This window comes from Lynx rufus, unplaced genomic scaffold, assembly GCF_022079265.1.
Source record: "Lynx rufus isolate CCGP_SWC_20201006 ecotype Redwood Valley unplaced genomic scaffold, mLynRuf1.p SCAF_14, whole genome shotgun sequence".
Taxonomy (NCBI): Eukaryota; Metazoa; Chordata; class Mammalia; order Carnivora; family Felidae; genus Lynx; species Lynx rufus.
This window is the reverse complement of record NW_025814828.1, coordinates 41480412-41498084: the sequence shown is the minus strand read 5'-3', so window position 1 is coordinate 41498084 and position 17673 is coordinate 41480412. Positions and strand designations below refer to the sequence as shown.

The 17673-nt window shown below is 49.1% G+C and overlaps 1 protein-coding gene across 2 annotated transcripts in view; it reads left to right on the top strand.

Annotated features, from left to right (window-relative positions):
* The first annotated feature begins 23 nt into the window (after positions 1 to 23).
* Positions 24 to 17673, top strand: part of SYN1 (synapsin I) — a 55654-nt gene continuing 38004 nt past the window's right edge. For both annotated transcript variants that reach the window (XM_047076148.1, XM_047076147.1), the window contains exons 1-3: positions 24 to 4755; positions 15364 to 15421; positions 15526 to 15617. In XM_047076148.1, the coding sequence (XP_046932104.1) occupies positions 4379 to 4755; positions 15364 to 15421; positions 15526 to 15617 (527 nt within the window). In that variant the 5' untranslated portion in view covers positions 24 to 4378. The remainder of the gene's footprint in view (positions 4756 to 15363; positions 15422 to 15525; positions 15618 to 17673) is intronic.

Here is a 17673-nt window from a genome sequence, read left to right as displayed (position 1 = left end):
TCCGCTCTAGCCATAGTTTGGCAGGAGCGAAGGTGAGTATCGGTCCCTTCGTGGCCGTCTTGATCCCAGCGTCTGCGCAACCCCCCCCTCCCGCCTTCTGCAGCGCCCTTGGCCAGTACAGCACGTTCCTCTGCAGAGCTCCGCGTTACGGGTTTCCTGGTTGGCTACTCGCCCTGGCAGGCACTTTCTGATTGGCCGACGTGCCCAGGTTTCCACCCGCCAGAGCCTCTCGGCTGGCGGTTCCGCGTTAATTCGGCATTGAACCGCGGCAAAGGCGGCAGAGGCATGCCTGTGGTTGGCACCCCGCCGCTCGAACACCTGCACCCACCCACTCCCAACAGCCCTGCTCCAATGCCACAATTAGCAGAGACGAAATAGCTCCGCGAGACCGCAAGTGAGGGGATGGCCGGGGGTGGACCGAGGAAGTGCCTGTGAGGTGCTCTGAGCTGGGGCAGGAACAAACAGAAGCTAGAGTCAGCATCTGCCAGAAGGAGCCCCCGGGACAAACCCAGACACAGATTCCTTTGGTATTTGTACATTCATTCAACACTTGATAGCGTCTACTGTATACTAGAACTAAGTCTGGGCATCTGGGGTGGAGGAGGGCTGGTAGAAGGAGAGGACATCTGAGCGAGGGAACAAAGTCAGAATATGTGATCCTTTCGTTTGAACATTTATTCAACACTTATCAACGCCTACTGTATACTAACAATAGCGCTGGACATCATGGAGAATAGAGAAGAGGAGTCAGAACGGCACGTGTCTCCACAATGAAGGGAACAAACCCAGACACTAATACTGTTAGCATTTGCTCATTCGATTTTGCACCAATTCGCATTTACTGAATTCTGAGCCCCTTGTGATGAGACAAATCCTAAGAATCATCATAACTGTGGAATTAGCTAATACCTAGTGTGCCTGGTTAGTGTTTTAAGACTGCATAACATCATGAATTCATTTAATCCACAACAAACCTAAGAGGGTCGATATTATCATCATTCCCATTTACAAAGGAGTAAACTGAAGCACAGAAAGAGAGTAGGCTGAACATTTGAAGCCCCATGTGTGCTGTGAGTGGAGGGACCCCTCTGTGAAAGGGTTCAGATGAAAGATTCATGACACCTGGAGTCTGTCAGAGTGCTACTTTCTCTGGGTCGATTTCCCTCTGTAAAATAGGTCAGTTGATGGGTGGAAGTAAAGACAAAGTTGATGAATTTTTGGTCATCTTGGGAAGACTGAGCTGAAGTGAGTGATTCTGGTCGCTACCACAGGGTATGAGAGGTCTGTGTTTACAAGAAAGTGGAAATTTGTGCATTATGAGACATATCTTTGTGTATGTGTGATATGCAGACCTATGGGTCTGGGCAAGAATTAAGGATGTATTGAGTGTATGCAGAATGCATTTAAAGTTACAGCCATGTGTGCGCCATAACAATCTGAATTATAGATGTGTGTGTGTGTGTGCACATGCACGCATGTACATGTGCGTTAATGTGCCATGGATATGTGCGAGTGTGCATTATAAACACGGGTACGATACTGATTACGAACATATGTCAGGTGTGTGTGTCTCAGGGTTGTTGCTCACCAATGCACAACAAAGAAAATCATTCCTGGAACCCCTTCGGTTCATTCATTCCTGCTGGAGAAGATGGAGACAGTGCAGTGGAGCCTTACCTCTGCCTCAGGGAGTTGAGACACTCTTGAGGGGAATCCTCATTCTTCTGTAAAACAATCTAGAAAACATGTATTTCTGGGGATCGAGCCACCTAGAGAAAGGGAATGATGCTGGGGGCCGTGAATAGTAGAAACCTAGGAATGGGGGCCCCGGGAAGAGGCAGTCTGGAGACAGATTCCTAAGTTCCCCAACTTCTGGCCCTGAGAGGAGCCAGAAAGATCTGTAGACCTGCACCTGCTCCTGTCCCCCGGAGAGGCCACCACGGGTCCCGCACACAGCCTGTTTACTTCAGTTATTGAGCAAAAAACTGGGAAACACATACCTCTACATGTTGGGAAATTACCTGACTAATGGGGAGTTCCCCATCTGGGGGACACTGGGAGATGGAATGCAGAGAGAGCATCCAGGAAAGATAGGGAAGGAATAGCCAAAGAAAAGACCCAGGAGTGAGACTGAGGCTGCCTGGCACGGAGGAGGCAGTAGAAAAAGAAGAATTTGACCTGAAGACTGTGGGAGGCTGGGGGAAGAAGAGATAGAATCTGAGTCCTGGACGAGGGGACTTCCTGGAGACCTTGGCCAAAGATATCCTTGAGAGAGAGAGAGGTAAAGGACATTCCTGGCAGAAGCCACAGCACATGCGAAAATATAGAGGTCGTCTCCCACCCACACACACCCCCCCTTACAGGTGGGTCAGTTGATCATTTTGACAGATGAGGAAACCAAGTCTCAGAGGGGTTAAGTCACTTTCCCAAGGGTATGGTGGAGGTCTAGTTTGAACTTCAAGCACTCTGACTCTAGGCTCCACCCCATCACTACCTTGTTTAAACAGGCCAAGGATCTAATGAATAAAGAATGAACAAATGAAGAACGGGTGGATGATTCAACTGAAAATCCTGCAGGCAGAAGAGACTCCAAATCTGCCTATTTCTTACCATATCTTCTTCCACCTCACTTGGTCCACCCCCATCACTCCCTGCGGCCCACAAGAACCTGCTCAGTCTGGTCCCTGCTAAGCAGTCTGACGCCATCTCCTGCCACAAACTCCCTTGCTCACTTTGTTCCAGCCACACTGGCACCTCTTTCTAGCACATTCTATTTAAGAAATGCATGGATCACAAAGTCAACATGGCCCTTTGGGAATGAACTGGAGTTTTGGATTCCTTCATCTGTAAAGTAGCAATGTTTCCCACCCCACAGGATTGTTGTGAGGGTTGGATGAGACAATACCTTAGTTAAGCATTGGGTGCTGTCAACAAATGATTGCTTTTAAATGGATTTGTGCTTTCACTGTAGTCAGGATCCTACAGGAGCTGTCAGGATGGCTTCCACAGCCCACCTCTGCCTGGACTATACAGGTCATTTGCTCGTGTGGCAAACATTATTTGGCACCTACTGTGTGCATACCCTAGGAAAAGTCTGTGGAAAGTTCTCTGGTCCAGGGGAGACAACGATGGGCACCGATGATACCAGGTGGTTATGGTGGTTTTTGGCTTGTCCAGGGCAGAGGGATGGGGACATATAGACTGAGTGTGTGTGTGTGTGTGTGTGTGTGTGTGTGTGTGTGTGTGTAGGGCCACGGGGTGGGGAGCTAGAGCTTCAGGTGATGTGTCTGTGTGGCAGATCTGGGTATGTAATTTGGGTGTGCATGTTCGTGTGCGTTCCTCTGGGTCTCTGTGTGTCAGTGTGGTGACTGTGTGTGTATAGGCTGATATGCGTGCATGTATGCATGCATGCACATGTGTGTTACCCTGGGCTTGTGTATGCCTACAGACCTAGATCGGTGGGTTATCTGTACGTGCCTCCGTGTGTTTCTTTACTTCTGTGTGTGTCCATATGTTTCCCCACGTTTGTGTCATTCTTGTGTGCCTCCAGGCCCCTGCAAGGGTATGTACCCCACCCAAGTGTCCAAGTCTGCCTATCTGATGCTGTCGATGCCGCCCCCGCATCCTCTGTCTGCCTAGCTGAGCCTGTATGGATATGGGAAGTTAATCTCCCCCCCACCTCCAAGGTTCTGCGTGTGGCCCCCACCCGTCACGGTGAGGTTATTTCTCTACTTTTGAGTCTTTGCGTGTTCTTCCATTCCCACCTCACCCCCCCCCCCACATGACTTCTGTAGTGAACATCAACACTGGAAATTGAGTATCTGCCGAGAATCCTGCGTGTGGCTGAGACTGGGTGCGAAGACCAGAATGAGGCGGGGTGGGGGGTCTTGCCAGGCCACTCACCCCCAATCCTCCTAACAAGTACCTACCCCGCCCCCACTCCCCAAATTGCGCATCCCCGTTCGGACGAGGGGGAGGGGAAACAGGTTGCGGCGTGGCGCGTGCGCACTGCCGCCTTCAGCACCACGGACAGCTCCTTCGCCCCCGCCTGCCGGCGCGCGCCACCGCCGCCCCAGCACTGAAGGCGCGCTGACGTCACTCGCCGCTCCTTCGCAAACTCCCCTTCCTGGTCGCCTTGGTCGCGTCCGCGCTGCCGCTGGCCCAGCTGGACAGCACCATGCGGGGCGCGAGATAGGGGGGTACGGGCGCGACCATCCGCGCTGCGGCGGCGGCGACTCGGCGCTGCCTCAGTCTGCAGCGGGCAACCGAAGAGTCGCGTCGTGCCTGAGAGCGCAGCTGTGCTCCTGGGCCCCGCGCGGTCCGCCCCCGCGGCTCCTGACCAGACTGCTCCTAGGACCCCCTGCCCCGCGCCGCAGCCATGAACTACCTGCGGCGCCGCCTGTCGGACAGCAACTTCATGGCCAATCTGCCAAATGGGTACATGACAGACCTGCAGCGCCCGCAGCCACCCCCGCCGCCGCCTGCTGCCCCCAGCCCCGGAGCCACACCCGGTTCCGCGACTGCCACTGCCGAGAGAGCCTCCGTGTCTGCCCCTGTGGCCTCTCCGGCTGCCCCTAGCCCTGGGTCTTCGGGGGGTGGTGGCTTCTTCTCGTCGCTGTCCAACGCGGTCAAGCAGACCACGGCGGCCGCGGCTGCCACCTTCAGCGAGCAGGTGGGCGGCGGCTCTGGGGGCGCAGGTCGTGGGGGCGCTGCCGCCAGGGTGCTGCTGGTCATCGACGAGCCCCACACCGACTGGTAAGCCACTGCTGCGGACGTCTTCCCGCGGGCCTGGGTCCCCAGATCGTTCCACGATGAGCACTTAATCAAGCGCCGCTTGTGTGCCAGACATCTGGCCCCCTTGCCCAAACCTTCTTCCTTTAAATTATTATGCTGGGCGCTTCCTGCGTGCCCCATCCTTGCCCCCCACCCAGGCCTTCTCGCTCCATACAGGGAGCAGTTATCGGGCGCCTGCTGTGTACCTCCTTCCCAAAAGCCTTGGCTTGAATATATCCTGTGAGCATTCGAGAGCCAAATGTTCCCTGTCCCCCCAACCCTCACCCCAAAGGCCTTGTCCTTTAATGGACCCTGTGAGCATTTATCAAGTACCTGCAGTGTGCCTTATCAGGAGCGCTTCCCCAAAGCCTTTGGCTTCCATGAATTTTGTGAACGTACATTGAGAGCTTGCTATGTGTCTTGTCCCCCTCAAACCTTGCCTGAAGGACTTCTCTCTAATAGGTCTTGTGAACATGTATCCAGAGTGTGGTATGTGCCCCACCCCAGCCCTCTCCCCAAAGACCTTTTAAGCTATTCAGTGAACATCGATTGCCCGCTGCGTATCCCATCCCATGGTCTCACGAAAAGTGTTGCCTTTAATGGGTCCTGTGAGCCTTTATTGAATGCCTTCTGTGTGTCCCAACTCCAAGCCTCCTCTCCAAGGGCTTATTTCTCCCAAGGATCTAGGACGCATTTATTAAGTGCCTGATGTATGCCCTATCTCCAAACCCCTTTCTCGAACGTATTTTGCTCAAATGAGTCCCCTAAGCATTTTTAACCTTCTGTGTGTGACTCATCTTCAGACTCTCCCCTAAATCCTTTTCCTACGATGGATCTAGAAGGCATTGATTGAGTGCCTCGTTTAGCCTCCATTCTCAGGCTACTTCAAAGACCTTTCCTTTGGTGAACCCATCTAGCATTTATCACCTGCCTGCTGTGTGAGCCTACTCTAAAGCTTTTTTCCTCCAGTATATGCAGCAAGCATTTATTGAGTGCCTACTGTTTACCCCATCCCCAAACCCTTTCCCCAGTGGCTTCAGTCTGCATGTGTTGAACACCTTCTGCATGGCCCAACCTTCTCCATAAAGGCTTACCTCCCATTAATACAGTGATCAGGTATCTAGCACTTGTTGTATGCATCATTTCAATCCTCTTTCCAGAGACCTTTTCTTTTTAATCACTCCTTGGAGCATTTGTGGAGCACCACTGTGTGCCTGATTCTGTGCCCTCTCCCCAAAAGCCTTTTATATCACGGATAGAGAATCAACATTACATGGACCAATCTTCTGCATCCCCATTCCCTTCCACAAAAGACTTTTCCTCCAGTGAATCCAATGATTGTATGCCCATCCCAACCCCCGCCCCCGCAAAGACCTTTCCTTTTAATGGATCCAGTGAGCATTTATTTATCCCCTGCCAGGTGCTCGATTCTAATCACCTTCCCCCAGGTGCCTTTTCCTCCAATGGCTCCTGTGAGCATTTATAGAGTGCCATCTGTGTGCTCTACGTTCACACCTTCTTCCCAGAATCTTTTTCTTTTAGTGGATCTGGTGAGCATATGTGCAGTTACTGTTTTGTGGAGGGAGTAGATACCCCTTCCTTACCCCTAGTAGAACCTGTGCCAGTCATAAAGCCTCTAGCTAGGGTTCTTTCTTTTGATAAATCTAGAGCCCAGTTTATAAGGATTACTCTTTTCCCACTCCCCTCGGGGTCCCTAGGATTCCCTCTCCCAATCTCAAGTCCATACCCCCAAAAGGTCTTTCTTCTGTTTAAGCCAGTAAACACTTATTGAGTTCCTACTGTATAAGGGCCGTTCTCAACATCCCCTTTCCAAGTCTGGAAGTTGCTGCCCCGTCTCAAGAGCTCTCTCTCCAGGGGTCTACTTCAATATAAATTTATTGAGTTACCAGCTTTTTACTAGTTAGATCACCCCTCCACCCCAGGAGCCTTTACCCAGCAGCCTTTCTCTCTATTCAGAGCCATTTATTCATTCTACAGATATTTATTGCATACTTTCCATGTGTCAGAATGTGGGAGGCATTCATTTAGCATTACTATATACCAGGAAGAACTCTCCTTCAGTGCCATTTCCTTCTAACCCCAACCACCAGCTGTATTCTTTTTGCCTTTTCGTCCATTCAAGCCCACAATTGTTTAATGAGCACTTACTGTATACTAAGAACCCTATATTCAGTGCCTCTTTCCCTCCCCCCCTTGTAGCCCCAATTCGCCCTTCAACAATCTCCATCCTGCCTTTGACACTAGGCAATCCTGAAAGCTCATAATATGCACCTACTGTATTCTGGCTAGGTCCCTTCCCCCACTTAGTAGCCATCTTCCCACCTGCTCTTCCCCAACCAATTAATCCGAAAAGCATTTATTAATCTCTTACTGTATTCTTTTCAAACAACCACATCCTCTTTGCTCCATCAATCCATAAAGCAGTTCTTAAACACATGCTCTAATTCCTTCACCAACACCCACTCACACAGGAGCCATCTTCCTGGCTAACTTTGCTCCACTGAAGTCAACAAACCTTAATGGGGCCCCTGCTGTATATTGGTAACCACCGTCCTTTAGACTTCCCTTCTCCACTCCTATACTCCAAGAAGGTTCTTTGCCGTGTTTTCCTTCATCCAATTGAACATTTACCAATTGTCTCCCAGATACTGACAAGACCCTCCCCCTTTCCATAATCACAACTCCAACAAGCATTCATTGAGCACCTGCTGAATTCAGTGAAAGGTTCTTCCCTTCTCCTTCTGTGTCTCAGAACACCCCCAGCAGCTGCGCTAGTCTTTTCTTCCAGTCAATCTAGCAAATGTTTATTTAGTGTCTTCTATAGATGGGATGGGATGGACAAAGATCCCGTGTACATCAGGCTCCACATGGCAAACAGAGACCTCTGCATCACCAACCTGCAGGCATAGCGAGTACCATCCGCACTCCAGCCTGGAATAAAGGAGGAGTTGTGCAGTCTGTAATGGATTGTACACTTAGATAGAGTCTGACAACTTTCCCACCAAACCTCACCCCTCTCGTTCTCTCCTGGGTCTCAAATCCTCTGTGGCTTAAAGTTGCGAACTCTGAGTTGAGACTCATCTCCTCTTTTTAGAGATAATTTGGTTCAGTGTTTTTTCAAACTGTGGCTCACCTGTTGGCTTCTGACCAGCATTTCATTTTCTTCATGAATCGGTGTAAATGAAAATAGAACATAACAAGAATATGTTACACATTGTAAGTGCAATTATTATTATTTAGTGTAACTGTTACTCCAAGAAATATAATCAGTAATGTATACCATATATTATATGTGACATATACTATATAATACATTTGCTATATAATAGGTTTATAGTATATAATACATATATGTGTATGTTTTTCTTCATGAAATGGAATAGAATAGAGTAGGAAATATCAGACTCCATTGCACACAGTAAAGGTAATTTACTAAAGCTTTCTTCCAATTATATATGTATATTTATATACTTTCTAGGTACATATACACATAGTATGTGATATGAAATATATGTTATATATTATATAAGCCATACTATATTTGCTGTATAACATATTACAGATGTCATATAATATAAATTACATATATAGGGCAGGTAATTATGTATCTATGTATATAGTGGGTTATATAAACTATATCTCTTACTGTGGCTTCTTTTCTTAGACTTCCCTGGAAGCAGGCCCTGAGACTCTGAGGTTTGTGTGCAGTCTTCTTGGGGAGAGCTCTTGGGAACAACACCTGTTGCGGGGGATGAGTGAGGGAACAGGATTTAGCAGAAGGAAAGGTTGAGCGATGATGCAGCCACAACAGAAGCCTCAGCCAATCCTCTGGGGGAGCTCTGCAGCTAGAATGACCCTTCAGAGTTACCCCAATTGGGGCGGGGTATCCAGGCTTTTGTATTCTTACATCAGTCAACCATTAGCCACAGGCTGCCCCCTGGAAGGAGGCATAATCATGGGGAAGGCAAATCCCTCCTGCAGAGGCCAACTCCCAGTGAGGGACAGCACTGGGGGCCATCAGTAGCACATATTCCCAGAAGCCCGGAGAGAGATGGGTAGGCCTGAAGGTGCAGGTGGGAGGGGTGAGGTTCTGGGCGGAGCACAGAGTCTACTCCTTGCACTGCTCAGATTCACTTGCTTCTTAGAGTAAGTTTATCCTGTCTGGGAACAGCATTGCAGCCTGGGAACAGGACTGTAATTGGTCTTGTTTCCTGGAGGAAGCTTGAAAGAACACGGTTAGTGGGATGAACGACAGCCCCCACTGCTGCACGTGATAAAAGTGGCATAAATAAATGATATGCATTGGTCTCCTTCTTCTGCGACACATTCTAGATTCCCCTCACCCCAAGCTAGCACCTCTCTTGATCTCAGCGGCTTACCCGATGAGTGATTCATCCCTTCATCCTTGAGGGATCCCTTAGCCCTTGGTCCCCATGCCCTTCCAAGGCTGTGGCTGCTGTACTTGTTCATATGCCACCAAAGTCGTACAAGGAGTACCAACAGATGCCTAAGTGGATCACCTGGGTGCCATGCATATTCCTCCCTGCCCCCACTGTGCAATAGCAGCCCTACCTCCTCCTGATGTTCAAGGTCATGTACCCCTGCGAAGACAGTGATACATTCCTCTTCATATCCGTTTGGCATGTGAAACCTGAAGTGTCCAGGTGGCATCCATAGCTTAGAATGTAATAGGATTCTTGCCGTGTCCCCTGGTAGCATGTTACCCCTTGGAGAACCAGGACCTCTAACCTTGCAGAGCCTTGAGGGAACAGGAAGCACACATTCCAAAAGTGGATCACTGGGACTGATGGTAAGCTGGGCCTCTCCTACTTTCACCTCTGAGTTCCCGGACCCGCGTATTCTACCCATTGGGAACACAGCACAAACGATGGGTTGTCGATTTCGGGTGTTTTAGAGGATGGTGCCCCATTCTTTCGTGGTATCATTTCCAAGCTAGGATCTTAGCGGTGGCCGCAACAAGTTGTTTCAGGCCAGCACCTTCCGGGTGGTGTGGTATATAACGTCATTAGTTGATTCCACGGTCATGGGCCCATTTGGCACCTCCGTTGCTGTAAAGTGTGCCCTTCGGTTTGATGCAGTGTTACGAGAGATCTCATACTGGTGAATCAAATGTTGTGTAAGTCCTTGGACAGGGATACTGGCTATGGTCCTGCCGTCAGGAAAGGCAAACCCACATATAGAATATTCCAGTACAAATGAATCATTAGTCTTTCCAGGGTGGAAGGCGCCCGATGTAGTCGGCTGGCCTCAATGTGGCCAGTTGGTCTTCTTAAGGGAAGGCACCATGTCAGGAACTCAGTGGTGGTCTCTGTTGCTGGAAGATTGGACCCTCGGCAATAGCGTGGTAAGCCCCACTTATAGGCTTTATCTCTGCTAATGTTGCTACTTCATTCATGTGCCCATCTGCTAGCACTGCGGTGGCTGATTTGAGAGGCTGGCTGACATCATCTGGCTGACTCATTCTGTCTACCTGGTGGTTCAGTGCCACTTCCATTGTGGATGCCGTCTGGTGGGTGTTAACACACAATGCAAAGATCTTCACTCCTCACTTTTTGCCCCCTCCCATGTCCACCCCCATGTGTCCACCCACGTTTCTGTGTCCCAGACTTCTTTGTCCTGATCTTTTTTTTTTTTTAAGTTTTTATTTAAATTACTTTCAGGTCTACAACGTAGTGATTCAATACTTCCATACATCACCCAGTGCTCATCACCTATTTCACCCATCCCCCCACCCACCTCCCTTCTGATAACCATCAGTTTGTTCTCTATAATTAAGAGTCTGTTTCTTGGTTTGCCTCTCTCCCTCTCTCTCTCTCTCCCCCCACCCCTTTCTTCCCTCTGCTCGTTTGTTTTGTTCCCTAAACTCCACAGTATGAGTGAAACCACATATTTGTCTTTCTCTGACGGACTTATTTCACTTGGCTTGATACTCCTTGTCCTGATCTTCTAATATTTTTCCTTCAAGGCCTCTGATCAGCCAAGCCATCCTCCAGTGCCCATCAGCGAATATATATTCTAATCCTGGCCCACTTCTCTTTCCCTGTTAAGTAGACTACCGGGCGCACAGCCCAAAGCTCTGCCCACTGGGAGCTCTGCCACTGTCTTTCAGGACCACTCTTGAGTGGGGCTGTAGTACAGCCGCTGTCCGTTTTGGGCTTCTCCCCACATACCAAGCCAGTCCGCCCGTGAACCAAGCTTAGGCTTTTTCTTCCTTCCTTCATCAGCTGGTCGTAAGGGGTTCCCTCGGGAGCTGAGGGAGGCGCTAGATTACCTGCTCAGTCCTGCCTGAGCTTGATCCCAGCTGCTGGGTCCACCTGACTTAATTACTTGGTGGGCCTGGCAAGACCCAGCCCTTAATGAGCACCTGGGTGCATAACCACCTGGTACCCCATAGTCAAGCATTCTGTCTCTACCAGGGCCCAGTACCGCACCCGGAATCGTTTCTCAAAAGTCACGGAATTCTGTGCTGCAGATGGCATGGCCTTGCTCCAGAACCCCAGGGGCCTCCCACTCAAACTTCCCAGAAGCTCCACACCGCATCTCTTCCCACCACCGACACCTCCAGTATGGTAGGATCTGCCAGATCATGAGGCCTAAGTGGAAGGACTGCTGGCACCTCAGCCTGGACCTGCCGCACAGCCCTTTCGGCTCCGGCCCCCATTCAGGGGAGGCAACCTTATGCTGCATCTGAAAAATGAATCAGAGCAGTATTTACAGGTGTGGGATGTGCTGCCTCTAGAACCTGAAGAGACCTACTAAGTGTTGTGCTTTTTTTCCTTATGGTGGGAGGTGCAAGATGCAATGTTCGCCCCATCATTTGGAGGGGCTGTCCTGGCAGGCCTTGGACCACTGTGTCCCCAAAAGTTTTACTAAGGTGGCAGGCCCCTGGGTCCTTGTAGGGTTTATCCCCTACCCTCTGGAGTGCCTGTGTCTTGGCAAGACAGGGTGCTAATCATGCCTTGCTCATCTTGCCAAATCAATATGATGTAATTGATAGAGGAGTCCAGTGTGATATTCTGTGGGATGCCCAGACGGTCCAGTCCCTCTGGACTATATGACGATACAGGATGAGAAAGGTAGCAGAGCCCTATGGCGAGGCCATAAACAAATATTGCTGTCAGTCCCATGTGAATGCGAAATGTTTCTGATCCTCTTTTCTGATCAGAATCGAAAAGAGTGCATTCACTGAGTCAGTGGCCACCTGCCGCACTAGGACTAGTTTGCACCATCACCCTTAGGATAGATATAATATTATCTTTGGTTGCTGATTTGATCAGGGGAGGGGTGTGTAGTTTCAGAGGCACCCATTTGGACTTCCCCACCACAATAACTCTTACCCCACAAACCAAGGAACCCATGAAGGGGTTCTGACAACTACAGACATGTCCATTTTATTTTATTTTTTAAAATGTTTACTTATTTTGGGAGAGAGAGAGAGAGAGTGAGAAAAGGGGGGGGACAGGCAAAGAGAGGGAGAGAGACAGAGAATCCCAAGCAGGCTCCACACTGCCAGTGCAGAGCCCGATGCGGGGCTCGATTTCACAAACCGTGAGATCATGACCTGAGCCAATATCAAAAGAGGTGGATGCTTAACCACCTGAGCCACCCAGGAGCCCCCAGGACTGTCCATTTTAATTATGCATTTGTGAAGCGAAGAAGTGACCACTGGGTGGACCTGTGGACCCAGCGGACCCACTGTGAGCAGGACCTGAGACAGGTCCTCATTTATTACCTTAACACTACCGTGCTGCTCAGCATGGGTCGTGCCACTCTCACTAGCATATGCCTTATTGATTTTTTAAGTTGGGCATATCCTCTGGGCCCTCCGATAGAACATAGTCAGTGGATGAGTTTTCTAGACTTACATAGTATATCTTCTCTAACATGTCTGCTTCTTTGAATCCTTTGATCCTTTCCTCCACAATCCTCCATGGAAGATTTGGCATTTCTGCGTCACTTGGTGTGGACCATTGTTCTCTCCAGGCTTCCACAAGTCATCCAACAGTGTATCAGCAGCATCTCCTAGAGTCCTTGCCGGTCCTTTTAAGGACACAGTGGTCCTTTTAAGTTGTCCAACTTCATGTTCCACCTCTTTGGTCCATTGTCCTTAGGACCCAGTGTCATGCACTTTTACAGCTGCTGCCAACATATATTGGCCAGATTTTTCAGCCTCTAAGTATTATTTCTTTCCTTCCTTTGCAAGCTTAGAACTTCTCCATTCGGATGTGCTAGGACTTGACCCTGCTTATTGATCTGGTTGCTAAGAGGGGAAGGGGGTAGATTCTGAAAAGGGCAAGCTTTGTTTTATAAGGGACCTGCTTCATTGAGGTCTCTGTATTATCTTCAAGTAGAAGAAAGGTTTATATTCTAACAAGGAGGAATGGGCTACTTCTGCAGGCCCAGTGGGTTCAGGTGAATCAATAAGTTCAAGGTGTTACATGCGTCTTCCCAGATAGCCCCACCTCAAGTTTCAGGGCTTCACTCTTGTCCCATTAGGACCCTGAACGTGGTATAGGAGATGTCCTGGGCCTGAGAATTCAACCTTCTCTGAAGTTCTGCTACACTTATAATTATGTCCGAAGCCTGGTCTTCCCCTCTGTCTGCCCTCTAGTTGCAGAAGATTAGGGTCCCTTTTAATGTAGCCAAGGGGAACCTCGGGCTTTCACATTGTGCTTTGAATCAGTGATTATTCACCCTGAACATGTCAGATCTTTCTTCAGCCGATCAATGGTGTTTAGCAAATCGTCACCCAAGCCTGGTTACCATCTCCCTCGCACCTCTCAAGTACCAGGGGTATTTTGCCAACTGATAACATCCCCCTCCACCAGTACCTCATTACAGTTCACCACCAGTAAAAGTCACTGCTACCCCCAAAGCCCAGGGGCCCACACTCATGAGAATAAACCCCACGCTGCATCTTTTCCCATTACTGACATCTCTGGCCCACAGTCTTAGGTCGGGTTCTCTGGAAAGAGATTTCGAGGCAGGTATTTATATGCAGGAGGCTTACTGGAGAGTGCCTTTGGAAGCAATACCTGTGAGGAGGGAGGGTTGGGCAGAAGGAGAAGCTGGTCCACAATACAGCTGCGCCAGAGGCCTCAGCTGATCCTAGGGGGACCTCTGGGGCTGGGATGGTCCTTCAGAGTCAGCCTCTGTTGAGGCAAAGAGGCCAGCCTTTGTACTCACTCATAAACCAGATATAAGACATGGGCTGCCTGAAGTAGGTGTAACCTTGGCCAAGGCCAAGTTCCCTATGACAGAAGCCAGTTCTCAGCGGGACATAGCCATAAGCTGTTAGCAGCTGACATCCAGGGTGCATTGGCCCTGAAGAGGAGATCTGAGCAGAGTGCCACAGTATTCACTATGCTTATGGTCAAAACAAAGTTTGAAAGACAGTGATATAGTCTACGCTCATCATTATTTTATAAACGAAAAATGTGCAGGTCTCAGAGAAATTCTCTTCCAACACTTGTGAGGGGACAGTGTCAGTAATGGAGTGTTTGTGCGTGCGTGTGTGTGCGAGAGAGAGACAGAGGGAGAGAGAGGTTGGGGGGGAGGGAGAGGGAGAGGAGAAAACGGCCGTGCTTGGGGTCTTTGGGGCATGTCAGTGAAGTCACTAGGGCTTGCTTGTGCTGTGCGTGTGTCAGAGACCCTGAATGTGTGCACATAGGTAACCCTGAGAGTGGCTCCTTTCCTCATCCGTCTTGTATGACTGGAGATGAGCTTCCATGGGCAGAGAAGCCTGTCAAGCAGGAATCCTGGGCCTGGGCGAGGACGCCACTGGAAATCAAGCGCAGCTGAGGTTGGGCCCAGGGATAGTGACATGGCAGTTCATGATCCCTCTACTACTGCTCCTACCCCTCTTCCCTCCTATGGCTTCCCCTTGTCCTCAGCTGCATCCCTCCCCACCCCCATCATTGCTGGCTCTGGCTTCTCAGAACCACCGCCAACCTGCACCCTCAACCTGCTCCTCCTTTTTTGTATAGCTGCCCCCCACCGTTGCGTCCCTCATAGCACACAGCCACACGTGGCAAATGTGCCCCTCCTCAGGAAAGGGCCAGAGAGCAGAGAGACGCTTCAGACCACACGAGCAGACACAGGCGCTGAGACATAGCCTGGCACACTTCATGTATTATGCATTCTCTAAGGGTTTTTTTTTTTTTTTTTTTTTGCCATTTACGAACCTCCGTGCAAGTTCCAAGTGTGTTACAGCTTACAAAGCACTCCTCGTTTTGCAAAACTTTTCTCAAAAACACTTACGGTAGCAATGTGATGAGCAGACCATACTCTGAGGAGGGCCTGCCTGCCACTTGCAGTTTAAGGACTTATTTTTACAGTTCGCCTCGTCCTTTGACACTGACATACCTCCGTGAGGATTACCACACACTTTATCGTTCATAAAGCGCTGTTGAGCTTTTCAAAGTGTTTCAACAATCACGAAGCACGTTATGGTTTCTCTAGTAGCACTGGAGGGGTAAAAGGGTCAAAGGACTGGCCTGGGTTTTGTCTTCCTGAGACTGACGGATGTGCTCTGCTTTTCCTCTCCAGGGCAAAATACTTCAAAGGGAAAAAGATCCATGGAGAAATTGACATTAAAGTAGAACAGGTTAGTTGGGGCGGATGGAGCTGGGGGTCAGCTGTCCAGATTGAAAACTGGATGGTCGTTTTCATGTGACTTGGCTGAATCACCATTTTTTTTCTCTTTCCTAGGCTGAATTCTCTGATCTCAACCTCGTGGCTCACGCCAATGGTGGATTCTCTGTGGACGTGGAAGTTCTTCGGAATGGGGTGAAGGTCGTGCGGTAAGTATAGAAAGGTTAATTTGGAGTTATGGGAGAAGAATAAGAACTCCCTTAGAGCTGAGGGAGAAGCCCCCACCTCCCCACCCATTTTTCTGTGAGCAAGAACTTAGCTATATTACAGTAGCCAAGATACGGAAACAACTTAAGTGCCCATTAGTGAATGAATGGATAAAGAAGATGTGGTCTGCATATACTATGAAATATTACTTACCCATGAGAAAGAAGGAAATCTTGCCATTTTCAACAACATGAATGGACCTCGGGGGCATTATGCTAAGTGAGATTAATCAGACAGAGAAAGACAAATACTGTATGATTACCTGTTGTCTGTGGAATCTAAAAAAGCCAAAGTCATAAAAACAGGGAGTAAAGTAGTGGTTACCAGAGGCTGAGTGGGGGTAGAATAGGAGAGCTTTTTAAGGCTAGAAACTTACAACTGGTAGATAATTAAACCCTGGCGATACAATGCACAGTACAGTGAATAAAGATAACAATACTGTATCAAAATTATCAAACTTACTAAGAAACTAGATCTTAATTATTCCCACCACAAAAAGGAAATGATAATTGTGTGACATGATGGAAGTGCTAAATAGCCCTACAATGGCAATCATATGACAATATATAAGCGTGTCGGGGCACCTGGGTGGCTCAGTTGGTTGAACGTCCAACTCCAGCTCAGGTCATGATCTCACAGCTGGTGGGTTCGAGCCCCGCATCAGGCTCTGTGCTGACAGCTTGGAGCATGGAGCCTGCTTCGGACTCTGTGTCTCCCCCCTCTCTCTTTCTGCCCTTCCCTGCTTGTGTTCTGTCTCTGTCTCTCAAAAATAAGCATAAATATATAAATAAACATATATGTGTGTGTGTATATATATACACACACACACAGTGTGTGTGTGTGTGTGTGTGTGTGAGAAACCTGTTTTATGCCTTAAACTTATACAATGTTATATGTCAATTAAAAAAATTAGGTACAGAATGTGGGAAGATAAGTTCTCTTCTGCAGAGCCAAGGATCCTAGCAGACCACAAGCCAAACGTTTTAGTTATTAAATCAGCAAATATTTCTCTTTCTTTCTTGAGGTTTATTTAGTTTTGAGAGAGGGAGAGAGAGCATGCGAGTTGGGGACAGAGCGGATCAGAAGAAGGTTCTGTGCCGATAGCAGAGAGCCCGAGGTGGGGCTCAAACCCACAAACTGTGAGATCATGACGTGAGCTGAAGTCGGACACTTAACCAACTGAGCCACCCAGGCGCCCCTAAATCAGAAAATATTCCTTGAGCATGTACAGATCCCAAAAAAAGCCCCCCCCCCGAAACCCTCTGCCCTCAGGAAGCTTATATTCGACTGTGGGATACGTACAATAAACAAATAAGAAAACATAAAGGTGGGGAGCACCTGGGTGGCTCAGTCGGTTGAGCTTCCAACTCCAGCTCAGCTCACAATCTTGCAGTTCATAAGCTCTAGGCCCGCATCTATGCTGACGGCTTTGGATCCTCTGTCCCCCTCTCTCTGCCCCTTCCCTGCTTGCGCGCGCATGCTCTCTCTTAAAAATAAACAAACATGAAAATAAAAGAAAATGTAAAGGTGCTAAGAAAAAATATATAGCAGCAAAGGGATATAGGGATTGTTGGATGACAGAGGGGGTCTGCAATTTTGGATAAGGCAGACCAATATTGTGAGAGACATTTGAGGAAAGACCCGAAGGAGGTGAAGGAGAGCTATGTGGGCGTATCTAGCGGGGAAATGTTTCAGGCAGAGGGAAGAGCCAGTGTAGGGGCCCTGAGGCTGGAATTTATTCTGGGCAGCATCCTTTGAGGACAGCTAATAGTCTGAGAGATTGTGACCAGGGAGCTGTCAGAGCTGAGTGGGTAGGCTGCTAGGTGACCTTGGCAAGGAGAGGAGCAGGTAGGAAAGGCTTAACGGGGGGTCGCCAGATGGGGAAAGGGCAGAAAGGGTGCCTGTGCCAGAGAAAACAGCTTGTGCATGTGTGCTGGGGTGAGAAGGCACTTTTCCTTGCCATTTCTAGGAGCTGTGGAGATTTAGAAAGTTGGTTTT